The sequence below is a fragment of the Carassius carassius genome, chromosome 26 (assembly GCF_963082965.1).
Source record: "Carassius carassius chromosome 26, fCarCar2.1, whole genome shotgun sequence".
Lineage (NCBI taxonomy): Eukaryota > Metazoa > Chordata > Actinopteri > Cypriniformes > Cyprinidae > Carassius > Carassius carassius.
Genome location: NC_081780.1, coordinates 27,535,733 through 27,555,851, shown reverse-complemented (window position 1 = coordinate 27,555,851; position 20,119 = coordinate 27,535,733). Strand labels below are relative to the sequence as shown.

The following is a 20,119-nucleotide window of genomic DNA, read 5'->3' as shown; positions in this document are numbered from 1 at the left end:
CCACAATGAGGACACATGACTGTGTTTGTCTTCTTTTCAATTTTTGGTGGGGGTGGTGCAAAGGAGCCAGGATCAGAGGTAAGGGAGTTAGAAACTAAAGACATCTTTCTCTTTCTTTGTATTTGTGGGGGTGGGAATGGTACAAAGCCAAGATCAGAGGAAAGGGGGGTAGAGACTGGAGCCTTGGTAACTAATGTAGCTGGGGGACAGGGTGTCGGGCATGCAGCTACAGAAAGAGCTGGAGATAGGGTAGGTGCTGAAAATACTTCTGTCTTAGAGCATTTGGAGACATGGCTTATGAATTGTTCCTTCCGTATTACTGTCTGGCTGCAGTACAGACAGTGAAAATGGGCTGTGGTCCTGCATAGTTTGTTGCATTTTGAGATGAAGTAACCTGCAAAATTATAGCAACTATGTTATCAACAGTGCAGAGTGTACACAGTAAGTTTAACAAAACACAGAAATAGATAAATAAACGTAACAACATTGTAGGGCTTCAGTGTAGGGCTATGTGATTTTTACGTTGACTAGTTAAACATTTAAAGAAATCAAATCGGTCAATAATTCTGAACAGGAAAAATCAAGATTTTAGTTTTTTGCCATAAAAGACCTGCCCTACTTCAGTGTTTCTACTTCAAGAAACTACAGCTCATCTTGTTTGTCTTTGTTTTGAGATGCAAGAACATATTTAGATTATACAGACATATTTGTGATTTAAAACCGCAAAAATGTATCAATATCTAGAGAAATGCTCCACCATACCTCCATGCTTCACTGCATGACTTATATGGTTCTCAAGATGAATAGAAAATGAGAATTTCTCTTTAGTCATAAAACTGCAGCATGGACATTCGAACCCCCCATGCAGGCAGTATTGATCTGCATCAGGCTTGAACTGAAAATGTGTAGGATGCTGTAAAACATGGCAATGACAGTAATTATGTGATCTTTCCATTAATCTAGAATAGATAGAAGAATACACAGATCATTTGCAACACGCACAGTTATCAAGTAAGATGTAGTGAAATGATTCAGTTGCTCTATCAAGTTACTTTGCAAGGGTTGTAAGTGATAAGTGATCAGACTTAACCTAGCTATCGTTAAATTGTTAATTCCATTTCAGACAAACCTTTGGCCTGACAGTTAACAGTACACAAACTTGATTAGGATACAAACCCCAAAGTTTATTTTTACTTACCGACATGACAAACAATCACTTGCTTTCAAAATTGTAGTACTCCTGAAAGAAGAAGTATAATATAGTTAAAAGACTGCTGATGTGATGGCTGGCTTGCTGTCACTGTATTTACAATGAATCATTAATAAAACTTATGCATATTACAACAGTTTATCATCACATTACATTATCTAAACGTGTATTGCTTATTTACATAACCAATACACTTACATAGCAATGACTGAACGTAGATTATTTACATAGCAATGACTTAACAACTTCAAATTTTTCAATATGCAGTTACAACTGACAGAGTGACAATCAATTCTCAAATTCTCTAGAAGCAGAATAAGATTTACAGAATGTAACGTCACACATAAGCACTGAAATAATATAATTTTCATATCTACCCTTAACGTTAGTTAACGTTAACTTGCCGATACGAAATACACTCAGCCAATGTAACACACAACTCAGTTAAGAGACATCACAGGAGAGTTATGACCAAATATGGAAGTTGAAGATAATTCATAGATCTAAAACAAAATCATCAAATCTTATTCATTCGAATTACATCCATATTTTGACAATTTATTACATATCGCGGACTTTCGCGCTAATTGCGGAGCAGGCATGCTAGTCAAGTGATCAGTCGCACTGCACTGACCTCATAAACTATTATTAAAGTAATTAGAGCTGCTTTCAACAGGTAACATTTCATTCTCATACAACTCATTTTTATAATGTTGAACAGTGGTTATACTGTTATAAAACCGCGTGTTTTGTGCATTTTGTTTCGCAGTTACCTTCGTCTTCTTGTCTTCTCTTCTCGATGCTTCTTCGTTAATGAGAATGTGTCCAATTTGGGCATGGGCGTGCCAGCCTAATGGCTTCTGACGTCACACTTGGATGTGGGCCGGGTTGGATGTCCACCGCAGGTTGCAGCGAGAGGCTTCTCCTGGGGCCTGACACCACTGGCAACATCGTTGGTTCCTATGTTGATATCAACATATGCCCCTTCAGCGCATCAAAATGGAGTGCATGCTGGACCAAACTCGGACTTAAATTTGTACCAGAATGCAAGAATACCTGGATGTTCTTAATGTGGTCCTCAACCCCACGGCACATAGAGTCACTTAAAAGACACACCTTCAACCCTAGAAAAAGAGACAACTGTTACAAAACAAAAACATTACATGCTGAAACCAAAATTACAGAATGCATTCTAGTGCAAAATTATATTCCATCGCTAACTATAGTAAAGAAATTGAATAAAACTAATATACACATTTAATCTGTTTGACAATTAATATTCAATTTACATATAATGATTGTTGATTATGTCATACAGATTAAACGTTTATATGACTGGTCACACGTAAATATCCAACGTGATCTCATGAGAATGTGTATGCATGATTTATTAAATAATTTTATTTAGTGAAGCGCAACTCTCATAGAAAGAATATGTGTATTATTTGGCAACTAATGTATTTGCTGTCTGTGTGTTTCACTTTGCAAATGGGGTTGAATTTTTTTTAATTGTAAACCAGAATGTTGGACAAGGCAGAAGGATTCACTGTATTGAAGGGGTGGTGCTAGCGCAGTGGATAAGACACATGTCTTTGGTGTGAGAGACCCGGGTTCGAGTCCACTGTGAGACACCAATGTGTCCCTGAGCAAGACACTTAACCCCTAGTTGCTCCAGAGGTGTTCGACCTCTGACATATGTGGCAATTGTAAGTCGCTTTGGATAAAAGCGTCAGCTAAGTGAATAAATGTATAATGTAAATGTATTGAAAGTGCAAGTAATCAGTTCACTGCCATTGGCAAGGCTGAAGTAGCTGGCAATGGACATGTAAGTGTAATTTTCATTTTAATTTTCTTTATATTTTTCGTGTTTAAGAGTGTAGTGTAATTAACTTTGTTGGTAATTCATGTTCAATTTGCCTTTCAGTTTCGAATTTGATCCTGTTTCTGTTGCCTGCAACCAAAACACTAGTGCTCTGCTAAAGGGATTTTTTTGAATTGCTTAAAGTGGAAGCTTTTTTTGTTAGATTCCATGCATATCCCATTATTTGCTTCAGAATTGGATGATGCCAGTTGTATAAGTGAATTACACCTTCAGTTTTGATGTTGTTGTGGTGCAGCTGTCTGATTGTGTCTGATGGGGATTGTTTTGGTATATGTGGACAGTGGTTACTTTCTTAATGTAAGGTACCTGCAAATCACAAGTCTCCACACCCCATGTTCTTAAATTAATTGATGGCCAAGGCTCATGACATCAGTTTCATGAATGCTTTTTGCAAGCATTTTGCGGGCCGGTTGAGGGCTCTTTCACCTGGAGATTTAGAGAGGCCCACTCAACAGATGACAAATTTGAACCAGTTTGGGAGGAGAACGTGCGCATGGGGATCAGCAGTTCATCCTTGAGATAAACAATGATCTGGACATGTCAGTCAATATGACCATTACAAAATTTGGTCAAAAGGATGACAGAGAGTTTGACCTCAGCAGGTAGACACATAAGGTGTAGCGAATGTGTCCTACCACACAGCTTGTAATGTCCATCCCATTAACCTTTCTGTGAATCTTTTGTGGTCTCAAGTTGGTCTGCAGGAGGTGGTGGGTACACAGGGAACTCACTATTTTGGTCGGTCACTCTGTGCTTGTCCAGTCGGCAGTGCCAGTGTTGGTGAATCTCCTCCACTGGAAACTTGGCTCCAAGATGATCTTCAGAAGACAAGCGTTGAAAGTATATCTCCACTCAGTTACTGTTTTCTGGCAGGACCTCAAGTGATTGGTGAGGAGTTAGTTAAGATTCTTCTTTGTGACTTCTATCAACGGGATGAATGCCTGCCGATTCAGTCTCTCAAGGGGCCAGATCATCCCATTGGGAATTTAGTCTACTGCCGGACTGTGGGTGAGTTCTGCAGGGAGGTGTGTGATAGAAAGGCATTTGGGTATGCTCACACCTTCAGGAGAGCTGCAGATATGGTTACATCAGTGTCTTTGGATCCTGCCCATTGCCTGGAACTGGGGATGTCCCAAATGATGTACTATTCCCATATTAAATACTGGGATGAAAATAGGAATCGCAAGGCTAAATGGAACTGGAAGAATTTTGAGGAGCTACACAAACAATAACGACGTTCCCTCAGCAGTTCCTCGCGCATCCGCATGGAAAAGAGATAAGCGTGCTAAAATTTACGTGCTGGGCCTTTCCTTTTCCTGGAACTTCAAGAAATACAGAGAGAATGGCGTGCCTTGGTTGGAAAAATGTATAGAGCATTTGCCAATAGGCATGCCAAAGGAAAGTGGGGATTAAAGTTCAAAATGAGGATTACATGTCATACGTGTCAACTGCCTGTGACAGAAAAACGTTATTAGTTTTGTGTATGTGTCTTGTTTCAGCTACTTCTTGTTCAGTCTCCTGCAGTTAGGAATTTTCACAAGTCAGTACCATATAAAATGGTCTCTTGCTGTACTAACAACACCTGCCCGTCCACATACTCCTGTAACACAACCACACACTGAAGTCCTGGAAGAAGTGGTAGAGGAGTAAGTAGATGAGAAGGTTGTAGAAATAATTGACCCAGCATGTATGCCTGCGAGCTCAAACACTATTTGGACAAATTTGGAGATCTTCTACACCTTAGCTTTCAGCTAAGCCATTGCCGGGCCTACGAACAGGACATGAGGGGCTGCTGGGAGAGCTCTATGGGTGTTATAACATGCCTTCAAAGCGAAACATAATCACCTGATAACGGATGACTGAGGAACAGTCATTTTTTCTGAAAATAGTACTTACTTTTAGTTTAAGTTGTTTTGAAAGAAACTATACTTTATTTTATTTTTTACTTACCATTTAGTTTTATTTTCATATATTTCAAATGCATTCCTCTTGAAAGGGAAGATTTATTGTTTTCAAAGTGATTTCTTGAAAGCGAGTTCACTTTATAGTAAAGTTTTTTTATGCTGGAAGGCAGATAGCACACACGTTTGTTTTTGAAAGAGAATGTGCTGTGAATTGTTTTAATATGGTGAGTTAGGCTAAGTTCTCTCTCAAGTTTTCATTGTCAATAGTTCATAAGTTCGGGTTCGTACAAGTAAAAAAGAACAATAGAAACAATAGGAAGTGTTTTTAGTCTGCTCAGGGGCCTGGAGCTAAGGAGTAAGGGGTATTGAAGAGACAATTAGGCTACTAATAACCTATATTGTGTGTTTGAGTTCCCTTTCAAGGGAACGTCGAACTGCGTCCTCTAGGGGGTGCTATGGGGGAACACCTCGTTGTGACCCGTGTCTTAAGCATACATTGAAAAAACACCAACTTGTTTGCCGGCTACAGCATCTGACGTCACTACCAGCACGACTATAAACAGGCACCGCGAAAACACGTCATTCACTTCTTCGTCTTCACTGACTGTTCTGTTTGAAGCATGCATCTGAAAGAAATGGTAAGAGCGATCTTTCTGTTTATCATGGCGACCACTAGCAAGCATTTAGACAATGTGTGCATCCGTGTCGGCGTTATTTGACACCCGATGACACACGCGATCTTTGCGTCATTTGTTTGGGTGAAGAGCACGCACGCGATGTCTTTGAGGAGGCATTCTGCGTGCATTGTGAGCGTTTTTTCAAGAAAAAAATTCATGAAAAAAAGACAACCATCTGCTTCCCGCGGTTCAGGACCCGCCGCTGCTGAGGCACTGAGAAGATTGAGCTTGTGAGAATACAGGTGGATCTGTTTGAATGTTTTAAAGAGGGATTTTCCCTTTCGCGCTCGTAATGGCGGCGGATTAGAGAAAGCCTCGGGAAGATGATGTTATATGTTTAACACTATCTGATACTGGGGTTAGTGCTCTGCTGGGTTTTTACCCAGGAAGAGCAGGAGATATTTGAGGATGGTGAAGAAGTTGGGGCTGAGCCTTCTCAATTGTCCTGCCCTGCGTATGTAGAGCTGTTGGAGGTTATGGATCACGCCACGGTGTGAGGCCATAAAATAAAAAACTCTGAGAGTTATCTTTCTGACCATAGCCCTCCAGCTCAGGTGAGCCCTTCCATTTCTGCATGATCTCCATACAGATATCAAAAAGAAATGAAAGAGGCCGTTTTCTTCTCGCATCCATCGGTTTTGGCATGCGAGTAAATCTGCCAACATCGAGGTGATGCGGGGAAGTGGCTATGAGAGGATGCCCCCTGTAGAAAGAGCTAAAAAACAATTTGTTAAAAACAATTTCTTATTTAACATTTATTTGAACATTTACATTAGACATCTGAACATGCTATTAGTTAAACATTGGTAGTTTAATTGTTAAAATAATTGTATTTGTTGATTTTAGATATAAAACTTGTAATTTTTGAACATTTCCAGCACATTTTAACAATACCATAATAATACTGATAACCGTGATAAATAAGTTCACTACAATTGTGATAATTAATCTAGTCAGGATAATAATGGTTCAAAAGTGTTTCAGCTTTACATAACCTTTTTTTATTTTTAAATTGGAAATTACATTAAGCAAATCTGCGACATGGCCTAACTCAGTCTTTATTAAAATATCAAGGTTATATGTTCACAAAGTTATCTTTACACTCTGTATAATCTTATGTAAAAAATAAATAATAATAATAATTATTATGATTTCACATCAAAATGATCATAATTAAGAAATAAATAGCTATTGTTTCTACCCTGCTTTGTTTGAATGGGCATTTCTGCTGTGAGAGACTTACCTGTATATGCTCCCTGCTATGATTGGCTAACATCTATGGATATGAAATAAGTATGATATGTGGATCTGGTGCTTCCTGGCAGTTAAGAGAAATGGAAACTTGACAACATTTTTACTGTTACAACTGCTTCAGATTAATCTTGAAACTGCTATCAGTAATTTGCATTGCAACTACTGCAATTGCAATGAGCATCGAGCAGAAAACAGTCTGTTAAGTGCATGAATTAAAGGCCGTGTTGCAGGGTAAATTGTTTTACGAATTTCTGCAATTTGCTTGTTGGTAATAAACATTTAAACTGTTATCCATTGTATTTTATGTTGTTGGGTATCACAAAACGGAAAAAGTAGGTACTATCTTACGAACGAAAAAGTAGGTACTATCTTACAGCGGTCTCCTTTCCCCCATAATGCATTGCATCACGTCACGTTGGGGAGAGAATTTACCAAAGCCGCCTTGAGAGCATTGAGAGTGACTAGAGAGACGAGTAGTAGACGAGAGTACTCAGATAGCGCAGATTATAGATAAATACATAGATATAGATAGATAGACTACATATATAGATAGATAGACAGACAGACAGATAGATAGATATCGACCAACAGCGACCAAAACGCACTCACTTGCCTACAGCACAAGCTTTTCAGCGCAGTTTCCATGGGACAGCACCCACACAAGCACCTGCCAAACACAGCGACAGACACGCTGCTACGTTTGCAACAACATTTTCACCGGAGGAAGAGATAAACGCTTAGAAACGTCCATATAGCTAGCATGATGCTTTCTATTTCTAGATGACAAAGACAACGTTTACCAGTTCTACGACACTATGACAAAGGTTACCGGTACTTATCTGAACTAACGTCATGATCACTGCCACTAGATATAAAGAAAATGTTGATTTTTCACTCGGTGCTACTCAATGACAGTAAAAAATTATATATATATATATATGTGTGTGTGTGTGTGTGTGTCGTTATTGTGCACTGCTGCTCATAGACTAGCTCCAGTGCTCATTGCTGCGATGCTAAACGATAGCAACTCACCAGGACACTTCACCAACTCTCCACTCATTCTCCTCGGGCCATGCATAGGCTTTTTATGGACATCAGTTCTTGGCAATTCCTCATTTACCCTCTCACGTCTGGCTGGTTCGAAATTACACAGCTGCAGGTCATCATACATGTTGGCTCTTGCCACCTCTTCCTCATCCCAGTCAGTCGCTATAACGTTAGTTCTGATGCTGCGTTCCAGGCAGGTTTTTGAGCTCGTAATCACTATTCCATACCACGACTAACGACTTTGTACCATTCCAGGCAAGTTACGGCAAACTTTCTGAGTGCAAGGAATTGTAACTAAATTTTTTTTTTTATTGCAACGGTACATTGACCTAAAATCGTTTTTTCAACGTATGCCACTTGCATAAACTGCATCCGTAGGCAGTATTATCCGTAGGGGCTGTCATTGTTGTTTCGCGTGCTGTGTGACATCGGAACTCGGAGTACATCGATCTAGTACGAGACACAAGTTCACGGGTGGGAAGTCACGAGTTTGATTGCCGTTCCTGTGCACTTTCACAGGTTTAAGGTTGGAAACACACGGGTTACGGGTTGCCTGGAACGCGGCATCATACTAGACTGAGGCTACCTTTCCTCGACTTCTCCCCAATGTGACGTCATCGCAGAGTTGCGTAAAAAAAACGTTAATACCAAAAACGTAAAAAATAGGTCTTTAAGACTATTTTTGAGACATTTTAAAAATGATATACATATCTTGAGTGATTTATGTACCCATTAATCGAAAGTGGTGGTTAACCTGCAACATGGCCTTTAAGAGATCTTGTCATTGCAATTTGGTTTCTGCATTCTCATGAATGCTGTCATTATTACTAACAGTGCAGTAGAATAGAAATGTTCATGATTCTACTTAGATGAAAATACAGATTTACTATATATAAACAAAGTTTAGTGTAGACTGAAATATCTATTTTTAAGTGATATTTGTAAACAAAATTTATGAAAAAACAACTGTACCTTCTAATTTTGTAAGTATAATGAATTGTTAAATTACCATTACAGTTTTATACGAGATCAATGCACTTTCTGTACTGTTGTCAGCTGTGCTTAATTTGAGCTGTTCTGTGGGTGCACCTAAGACATCAGAGTTTATATGTTTGTATATTTTGTACATCTGTAATCCCATCACCCGATTTTGATCATCTTTGCTTTTTAATATGTTGACTGGAGGCTGTTTTCTGTTACTGGCCAAAAATAAATAAATAAAAATAAAAAGACTATTTGAAGTTTTTATTTCTTTAAAGAAATATGTTGAGATATAATAATCTTTATCTTAATTAGATGAGGATGAAGAGCTGGTAATAAAGCATTGACAGCAAGCAGACCTTTCTGTGAGTACATATTTCTCACATTCCTTCAATAGTTTGGATCTGTAAGATTTGCTAAAGGCTTTAAAAGAAATCTCATGGTCACCAAGGCTGCATTAGTTTTTACAGTAAAACAGCAATATTGTGAAATATTATTACTGTTCAAATAACTGTTTTTATGAGAATATAAAGTGAAATGTAATTTATTCCTGTGATGCAAAGCTGAATTTTCAGTTTCATTTCTCCAGTCTCCAATGTCACATGATCGTTCAGAAATCATTCTAATATGCTGCTTTGCTGCTCAAAAAACATTTATTTTCAATGTCCGAAACAGATCTGTCCAATGTCCGATCACATGTCTGGGCGTGGTACATGACAAGACACACATTTGCCTGTAGATATTTACCACGCATGTAGTTTCATTTTAAAAAATAGTCTTCTCACAAATCCATCCAAATGCCCCATTACACGGAGAATCATTCCATCCATATGAAGCTATGACACAGTCTTCCTCTAGACCCATGAAACTGTCTGGCTCTCCAGATATCCAGAAGCTGAAATTATAGATCAGAATTAGATGTTCAGTGCTGCTGTCTGTGCGGTATGATACTGATCGTGAGGATCATATATGAAATATTAATCAGATTGATTCGGTGACTTCTCACCCAGAGGTCATTGTGCTGCCATCAACCCATTTCCATCTGCCCTCTTCATCAGTGTCAGTCAAACCAATCCAGACTGCATTAAAAACAGACACCCTCGTAACAAAGTCCTAAGAATAATAACACAGATACATATCATCACTTAGAACGGTGCATTTTTAGATTTTCAAAAATCATTTTATTTAAATGCTTGTTTCCTCATGGAGACCAAAAAATGTCCCAACAATGACAAGGATTTCAGACATTACCGTCTTTGTGAGGGCATTTTGTCCCAATAATGTAGGGTTTACCAGGACCACACACACAATCTTACACTCACTTCTTCCTCTCTGTTGTTTATGATGATCAGATCGGCTCCTCTCTCTCTACAGTATCTTCTACTCTCCGTCCAGTTCTTCCTCTCAGAGGAAAAAAAGTATAGACTGGATTGATGGCAGATCCATCCATCTATGAACACAACCAGTGCTTTATTTCAGTCTCCTCCAAACAAATGTTTTAACTCGTCTCTGTGAGGTTTACCCCCGGTTTCACAGAAAAGGCTGAAGCCTGGGAGCCGTTTCAGCTGAAAGAAACTTGCACTGACTGATCTTAAAATATTTCAGTGTTTCTGTTTAGTCTCAAGATGCACACCAGTAATGTTTTTTCTTAGGCATGTTAATTAAATTACTTAAATATCAGAATTGAACTTGTCTTATTTCCTAGTCCTGGCTTAGTCTAAGATCTGTCTGTGGAACCAAGACTTATTGTTCTTGGCTGGTAGCTAATACTTATTTGCAATAAGTCAATTCAATTCAAACACACAGTTGGTTTTATTTTGTAGATGTTTTTCTGTGTTGCAGCAAAAATGACAAAGAAACTCACCCACTTTACCAAGACTGCTCTGAAGATCATTTTTCTCCTGTTTCAGCTGGTCTCTCTCTCTAGTCAGATTCTCATTCCTGGACACGAGCTGTTGTCTCTCTTGAGTGAAGAAGACACACAACGCTACGACTGCAGTCAGCAGAAAAACACACAGCAGCAATGAAACACAGCGTTCAGCTCTGGAGCTTCTGATCTTCACACCATCACTTTCTGGAAATCAACAAACATGACTTCAGTCTCTTTATTTATCCACTTCACACAGCAAATGAAATCATGAGAAAACTCTTCATTAACGATCTGATTTGTGTCATAATGTTTGTGATGAAATGTGTCCATGATTAATCTCAGTACCTGTATGTTTAGATGAATGAATTCTTGTTGTGTTGCAGGTTGTGATCTGTTTTCCAGATTGACCATTTATAACGCCACTATTTTCATACACCTCATCAGCCCTACTTCCATCTTCTTGGTGCATTTTGCGGGTTGTATCCTTTTCTGTAATTTCCTACCGTTTCGGTGTCTTCGAGAACACCCGTTTCAATTCTGGAGGCGACTGTTGTGTTCCTCATCTGTATTTGTTTGGTCAGTATTTATGCAGAAGGGAACTTCATCTTCAACAATGCTCAATGTGTAAATTAGGTTCAAATCCATATATTATCACACAATCAATCACTCCTTCCCTTCCCTCAGATATTGTGCTAAACATTTCCTCAAAAACACAATGACCACTAATAAATATTTGAAAAACACAATCATTCGTACAATTGTATGTTAATGTGTACAGCCATCCGGGTTTGTTCATTTTGAAAGTATGCGGTGTTGAAAACTTTCAATGTTTGATGAGCTTCAGGTTGTTTAATCAGAAGTCCAGATGTCTGAACAGTTGATGGATTTAGAAGCACTGACTGCAATTGATGCTCTGCCTTCAGTCTGATGATTAGCTTGTTTGTGTAAGCAAATTCTGATATCAGCTGACGATCAGCATTCTGACGCCACCCATTCAATGCAGATGATCCATGGCTGAGCAAAAAACATGAAGAAAAACTCATTTGCATTTTGGATGGCCCAAGGCTACAATGTCAGCTGTTCCTTTGAGCTGCTTATAAACATGAAACAAGTAAAACCGGAAAAACATTACAATTAGATGTGATAATGAATGATTAGCTGTCTTTACTGTCTGTTTATATACTGTAAAAGCCTGAAATTAAAAATGGGGGGATTCATTTTAATGCTTTAATCTCACATGTTTATTGATATAGTTTTAATATCATATTAAAGGCAATTGTTAGAGTTGTTTGTTATTGTTTGTGTTTTCTTAATTTTTAGCTATAATATATATATATATATATATATATATATATATATATTATAGAAACACAATATATATATATATATATATATATATATATTGTGTTCCTGTAGCTCAATTGGTAGAGCACTGCACTATCAAGCGCAAGGTTGGGCATTCAATCCCCCGGGAACACATGATATGTATCAATTAAGTAACTTTAGATTTGATAAAAAGGGGCAGTTCTTTTAAAATAACTATTTACATCAACTAAAACAAACTTGTTACAAACTAAAAATGTTAATTTTATGTGAAATGCTGTTTTTCTTAAGAATTATTCTCATGGCTGTTAATATATATATCAAATTACAGATTTTTGGCCATTGTTATTTTGTACATTCATTTTTTTTTATATAAATATATTTTATTTACAATCTTTGTTTTTTTAACCACTCAATAGATCTTGTATCAGTTTAGTGACTTTAGATTTGAGGAAAACAGGGCCGGTCTTAAAAAAGATCTACTTCTGCCACTATAATATTTAAAGCATTAGCTTTCTACTCATTTTAGAGAATTCTGTTACAAACTCATCCATGTCCAGTTCATGTGTTATTGCTTTTTCATGAGCTAAAAGCACAAGGTTCTTTTTCCTCTCATGAAGCATTGTTCGGCAGAATGGTGTCCAAATTCTTGCCAGAGTAGAGAATGAGCTCTCACATGAAGCAGTAGAGACACCCTGTGATGGTAATGAATGTGATAGGAAGCAAAAGCAGTGTGAACATATATTTATTGACGACAAATACGGTGAACACAAACTCCGTGAAGACAATGATGAACTCCGTGGGTGATGATGTTATCTCTCGGCTGGGTGGCGCAGTGGCTTGATGGCTGGTGATGACGTGGCGTGAATCTCCCGTGATGAATACAATCCAGTGACGATCAACGGCGAAATAAACAATCCAGTGACGATCAACGGCGAAATAAACAATCCAACACGAACAAGACCAAGACAACCCAACAAGACAGTCCAACATCCGGAACAACTATCAGACAAGGAAGGAGAGAATGAGGTGAGTATATGTAGCTGACGGTAATGTGAGACACCTGGTGCGGGGACTGATTAGCAGCTGATTCCAATGAGCATGATGTAACCACATGAAAGACACCAAATCACAGGACCTGAGAACACAGCCGATCCATGCACCGTGACAGTACCCCCTCTCTTAGGAACGTCCCCTGACGTTCCCAGCCTCCTGTACCTGTTGATTGAAATCATCAATAAGAGAGTGATCCAATATATCTCTAGCAGGAACCCAACTTCTCTCCTCCGGACCGTAACCTTCCCAGTCCACCAAGTACTGGAATCCGCGTCCCCTCCGTCTAGAGTCCAGAATACGATTGACCGAATAGGTTGGTTCCCCGTCTACGAGCCGCGGCGGTGGGGGAACCGGGGCAGGTGGATTAATACGAGCAAAAAATACAGGTTTAATTTTAGATACATGGAACACGGGATGAATCCTCCTGTACGCTGGAGGAAGATTGAGGCGGACTGCCACCGGACTAATGATCTTGGTGACAGAAAACGGGCCAATAAATTTGGGAGCAAGTTTATTAGCAACGGATCGGAGAGGAATGTTCTTGGTAGAAAGCCACACTTTGGAACCAACGACGTATACGGGAGGCCTCGACCGGTGGCGATCGGCTTTGGCCTTGGTGCGCGCTCCCACCTGGACCAGAGTCTCACGGGCTCTGGTCCATGTGCGACGGCACCTCTGGACAAAGGCGTGAGCGGAAGGGACCGCGACTTCGGATTCCAGACTGGGAAAAATAGGTGGCTGGTACCCTATACTACATTCAAATGGGGACAGGCCCGTGGCAGACACTGGTAAGGAATTGTGTGCGTACTCCACCATCGACAGCTGCTGACACCAGGAGGAAGGATTTCGAGTGACCATACATCGTAGTGTTCTCTCCAAATCTTGGTTGGCTCTCTCAGTTTGCCCATTGCTTTGAGGATGGAACCCCGAAGAGAGACTAACAGTGGCCCCCAGAAGTTTACAAAACTCTCGCCAAAATTTGGACACAAACTGGGGTCCTCTGTCAGAGACCACGTCTATCGGGAGGCCATGTAACCGAAAGACGTGATCAATGACTGTTACCGCTGTCTCCTTGGCTGAAGGTAACTTGGGCAAGGGGATGAAATGAACCGCCTTCGAGAACCGGTCCACCACGGTCAAAACTACCGTGTTACCCAGAGAGGGTGGGAGGGCGGTGACAAAATCTAGCGCAATGTGGGACCAGGGTCTCGAAGGGATTGGCAGCGGTTGTAGGAGCCCATCTGGGGGTCTGTTAGAAGTCTTACCAGTGGCACAAACTGAGCAAGCCAAAACAAAACTGCGAACATCACGAGCCATGAGTGGCCACCAAAATCTTTGCTTGACCAAATGTAAGGTGCGACTTACCCCTGGATGACATGCCACATTGGAACAATGACCCCATTGGATAACTTCGGACCGAAGACTTTCTGGCACAAACAAACGGTTAGGTGGGCAACCGGCCGGAGGCATTACCCCATGTAAGGCTGTCTTTACCTTCGATTCAACCTCCCAACTGAGAGTAGAAACAATAAGTGTCTCAGAAAAAATACTCTCGGGAGTGGACGGGCGATCGGAGCGGTCAAAAATTCGAGATAAAGAATCGGGTTTGATGTTTTTGGAACCCGGGCGGTACGAAAGTGTAAAATCAAAACGTCCGAAAAAAAGTGCCCACCTAGCCTGCCTAGAGTTTAGTCTTTTGGCAGTTCTGATGTATTCTAGATTTTTATGATCGGTCCAAACCATGAAGGGTACCCCTGACCCCTCCAACCAATGACGCCATTCCTCCAATGCCAGCTTGACTGCCAACAGCTCTCTGTTACCAATATTGTAATTTGACTCTGCTGGCGACAAACGATGAGAGAAAAACGCGCAGGGATGCATCTTGTCGTCCGAGGGTGAGCGCTGTGAAAGCACCGCACCTACCCCCACCTCTGACGCGTCGACCTCTACCACGAACTGACGTGACGGATCAGGGGTAACAAGGATGGGGGCCGAAACAAAGCGGCGTTTGAGGTTGGCAAACGCAGCTTCCGCTGCGTCTGACCACCTGAACGAAGTTCTGGGAGAGGTCAAGGCAGTCAGAGGCGCGGCTAGTTGGCTGTAATTGCGAATAAAACGCCGGTAAAAATTGGCGAACCCCAGAAACCTTTGTAGGGCCTTACGGGAATCTGGACTTGGCCAATCTACCACAGCCTTGATCTTCTCGGGATCCATGCGCATACCCTCGGCTGACACGATGTACCCTAGAAAAGGAACAGACTGTGCATGAAAGTCGCATTTCTCCGCCTTGACAAAAAGCCCATTCTCTAACAGCTTCTGAAGCACTCGTCTGACGTGTTGAACATGTTCCTGGAGAGAAGAAGAAAAAATCAATATGTCGTCCAGGTAGACATATATGAACTGATCGACCATATCTCTCAACACATCATTAACGAGTGCCTGAAAGACACCTGGGGAGTTGGACAAGCCGAAGGGCATGACCAAGTACTCAAAGTGCCCCCTGGGGGTATTAAAGGCAGTCTTCCATTCATCTCCCCTCCTGATGCGAACCAAATGATAAGCGTTTCTTAAGTCCAATTTAGTGAAGATCGATGCTCCCTGCAACCTCTCGAAGGCTGAAGATATCAACGGCAAAGGATAAGTATTCTTTATCGTGATATTATTCAGCCCTCGGTAATCAATACAAGGTCGCAGAGATCCATCTTTCTTCCCCACAAAAAAGAACCCCGCCCCCGCTGGAGAAGAGGAGGATCGAATGAACCCGGCTGCTAGAGAATCAGAAATGTATTTCTCCATAGCCTCTCTCTCAGGAATAGAAAGTGAGTATAACTTGCCCTTAGGCGGAGACGTACCTGGCAGTAATTCTATAGCACAGTCATAGGGACGATGAGGAGGGAGAGAAGCAGCCCGAGACTTACTGAACACTTCCTTCAGGTCGAGGTACTCCGCGGGCACGTTACACAGATCCGCCACCTTCTCCTACAACACAGACTCAGATACAGACGGACAGGCAGACACAAGACAAGACTCATGACATTTAATGCTCCACTCAGACACCGCTTTCAGCTGCCAATCAATCCGGGGGTTGTGTTTGATGAGCCAGGGATGTCCTAAGACCACGGGTGCGTGGGATGAGTCCAGGATGTAAAAGGAGATGCTCTCACGGTGGTTACCAGATACCGTGAGAGTGATGGGTTCCGTGATGGTGGTGATGGTGGGAAGCGTCTGACCATTGAGTGCGTGGACTGCAATAGAACTGGTGAGGGGGAGGAGGGGAACATGATTTTGATGCGCAAAAGTAGAATCCATAAAGTTACCTTCAGCCCCTGAATCCAACAGTGCAGTGCAGTGCAGGTCCAGACGATGCCATCTAAGCCTGACCGGGAGGAGCGTGGAGGTAGATATGAACGAGGACTTGATAGCGGAGATCCCACCCGACAGTACAGTAGCCCCTTCCTTACTGCCGGGCTGGCCCTTTTACCGGGCAGCTAAAGGCGAAATGTCCCGCCGCCCCGCAGTACAGGCAAAGGCCGTGAGATCTCCGCCTCTCCCTCTCCTCCCGAGTCAACCGAGCTCGACCCACCTGCATGGGCTCGTGATCCTGGAATGGGCCGACCGCGTCGTTGCCACTGGCTCGAACTGGAGGTCCCTCCCCAGGGGGAAACCGAGCGGTTAAACACCACCGCTCGGTTCGGGAGAGTCGAGCGTCTACCCGTAGTGCCAGATCGATGAGGCCATTGAGATCAGCGGGTAGATCCAGAGCGTAGATCTCACGTTGGACACGGTCAGCCAGCCCATGCAGGAACATGTCCCACTGCGCCTCCTCGTTCCATCGGCACTCCGCCGCCAGGGTGCGAAACTCGATAGAAAAGTCTGAGACGGATCTCTCCCCCTGTTTGAGATCCGTCAAACGCCCGCTTCATCTCGGCGGAGAGCGCCGAGAACGAGGCACAACACGGATCTTGGTTCTCCCATACCGCCGTGCCCCACAGTGCCGCCTTCCCCGTTAACAGTGTGAGCGCGAACGCCACTTTGCTTACCTCACTGGTAAACGTGCGAGGTTGCAATGAAAAGTGCATGGAGCATCTAGTGAGGAAAGCCCGGCAGAAGTTTGGCTCACCGCTGTAAAGCTCTGGTGGGGGAAGGCGGGGTTCGGGTGACTGGGCAGCCCCGGATGGTTCCTGGTGGGCGGGCGGCATGGGTGGTGGGGTTGGCGCAGTGGGTTGTTGCCAGTTCTGCATCCGCTGGGTGAGCTCAGATACCTGCGCCACAAGAGCTCGGATCGCTGTTCCCGTATCCGCCGAGCTCTTCTCCTGGGTCTCCAGCCGAGAGATGCAGGAACGTAAAGCCTCCTCAGCCGTGAGTGGGGTGGAGCCTGCTGCTTCCATAAGTGGTCTGATAGTTCTGTGATGGTAATGAATGTGATAGGAAGCAAAAGCAGTGTGAACATATATTTATTGACGACAAATACGGTGAACACAAACTCCGTGAAGACAATGATGAACTCCGTGGGTGATGATGTTATCTCTCGGCTGGGTGGCGCAGTGGCTTGATGGCTGGTGATGACGTGGCGTGAATCTCCCGTGATGAATACAATCCAGTGACGATCAACGGCGAAATAAACAATCCAGTGACGATCAACGGCGAAATAAACAATCCAACACGAACAAGACCAAGACAACCCAACAAGACAGTCCAACATCCGGAACAACTATCAGACAAGGAAGGAGAGAATGAGATGAGTATATGTAGCTGACGGTAATGTGAGACACCTGGTGCGGGGACTGATTAGCAGCTGATTCCAATGAGCATGATGTAACCACATGAAAGACAACAAATCACAGGACCTGAGAACACAGCCGATCCATGCACCGTGACACACCCATGACCATAGCAGATACATACAATTTATGAAGATCTGCAAATGCATCTTTGTATTCCTGCAAGAGTTTGCAAACAGCAGAACATTTAGCATCAGATGGAAGTTTTTTAGACAGCATTGGTCTGGCAACAAGAATTTAATTCTGGAGTTCAGTTTTTGCAACCCCTGCAAGACTACAGAGAGGTTCAAGCAACTGGATGTCAAGAAATTTGTTGGATTTTGGCATTAAACCTGAGAGGGCTTGCATCAGCTGTAGATTCTTTGTGGAAAACCTGTTTTCTATCTCTGATACAGCTGTATCTAGTATGTTCAACATCGGTCGTCTTAGAGCTGCAATGGCACATTCAGAACCTGACTGCCCTTCTTGCCCTAAAGATGAAAAAAATGACAGAGTCACCATAGGAGGGATTCACAGTCCTTAGACGTTTTGGTGAGGGCTCAACAGTAGATATGTCAGCGCAGTACTGCTGAAATTCAGTGTCATTTTCTCTGAGATTTTTCAGTGCACCAAGACATCCCCGCACAACTTCAGCTGCACTGCACAAATCAACATGCTGAGACTGTAGGATGGCATTAGCTGGTTTTAAAATGGCGAGAACATGTATCAGAAATTTGCCAAATTAAAAAAAATGGCATCGTTTCAGCTGAGAGAGAAGCCCGGATGATTCTTTTGCAAGGTCAATTGATGCATTATCATCATTGGAAACCTTAAAAAGAATGTCAAGAATGACTTCCTCATTATCCACCACACATTTTGTGACTTCAAAATGACTTGTCCAGCGGATTTCCAACAGTCTTTTGAGATACGGGCAATTGTATCTCTGAGAGACAAAATGATGCCTGAAAAAAGAGTGCAGGGAGCCTGACAAGTCAAAGAATCTTTTAGCACAAGGTTCACTATGAATCGCATGTATGACAGTGAGGTGAAGCTGGTGGGTATAGCAGTGGATGTAGGGGATATGCCTGCCCAACCTTTGTTGTAATAAAGCCTGAACACCACCTCGCACCCCACTCATCACTGATGCTCCATCATAACACTGGCTCATTATATTATCAGCACTGTATCCTGATTCAGAAAAGTGTCGTAATATTTCAGTAGTTATGTAATCTGCATCAAGCTGCTGGAGTTCTAACAAGCCAATCAGATGTTCCTCTGGCACACCATTGCACACAAAACGAATTATAATGGACAAATTTTCAGTGTTGCACCGATCCCTTGTGCCATCACTTTTCAAACAGAATGCAGCTGAATCAGCAGTGTCATATTTCTGTTTTATTTTTTTTAGAACCATGGATGCCAAAATTTCAATAACTTCATTCTGGATGGTTTTGGAAGTGTACTTTGCATTTTGTGGGATACCTGATGTAATGTCAGCCAGGTACACTGTTAAAAATTCTGCTGTGATTTTACAGTAAATTACTGGCTACTAATTGCATTACTTTCACAGTAATTTACAGTAAGAAATTTAATGTAAATTACAGTATAATTACAGTTGTGTACAGTCATTTCACAGTTATTGATATCACATCATTACTGTAATTTCACAGTGTATAACTGTATAAATATAGTTATCAGCTGTAACTTGAACAGTAATTTATTGTGTTTCAGCTGTAAAAGTAATGCAATTAGTAGCCAGTAATTAACTGTAAACTTACAATTTAATACAGTAATGCAATATGATGACATAAAAGTAGTAAAAAAAAGATTAAACAATAGTTTCCACAATTGATTTTATTTTCAATAAAATTGATACAACAATATCATAACAAACGTTGCAAGAGTCATTGCATAACAGCGGACAAGAGTCGGCAACGGGCAAGAGTCGGCAACGAGATGGCAGTCCAAAAAACACAGCTAGAGGTAAATACCAAAACAATAGGTAGAAGTGAAGGTCTTGACCAGAAGGGCAGTCCAACATATTCAGTGGCGATATGGCAAGTAAAAATGGAGAGAGCCAACAATGACCAGTGCAAATGAAAAAGTAATCCCATCAAAACAAATAGCATGGCAACCCAAGCCCCAACACACCGGT

General features: G+C 41.7%; 2 protein-coding genes across 3 annotated transcripts in view; both read right to left on the bottom strand.

Moving 5' to 3' along the window:
* LOC132106099 (gastrula zinc finger protein XlCGF8.2DB-like) overlaps positions 1–20,119 on the bottom strand; it is a 102,466-nt gene that overhangs the window by 70,451 nt on the left and 11,896 nt on the right. The window lies entirely within an intron of this gene.
* Positions 9,717–11,452, bottom strand: LOC132106144 (CD209 antigen-like protein E). The gene is made up of 5 exons (XM_059511797.1): positions 11,171–11,452; positions 10,820–11,029; positions 10,278–10,405; positions 9,962–10,068; positions 9,717–9,850 (listed from the first exon to the last, which is right to left on the bottom strand). Exons 1-5 carry the CDS (start codon positions 11,292–11,294, stop codon positions 9,721–9,723), a joined length of 699 nt encoding a protein of 232 aa, XP_059367780.1. The 5' UTR covers positions 11,295–11,452; the 3' UTR covers positions 9,717–9,720.

Coding starts and splice junctions, on each gene's coding strand:
- LOC132106144 (XM_059511797.1), bottom strand. CDS start 11,294: ATGCACCAAGAAGATGGAAGTAGGGCTGATGAGGTGTATGAAAATAGT. Junction 11,030..11,170: donor TCATTCATCTAAACATACAG/GTACTGAGATTA, acceptor GTTGATTTCCAG/AAAGTGATGGTGTGAAGATC. Junction 9,851..9,961: donor GGCAGCACAATGACCTCTGG/GTGAGAAGTCAC, acceptor CTATAATTTCAG/CTTCTGGATATCTGGAGAGC.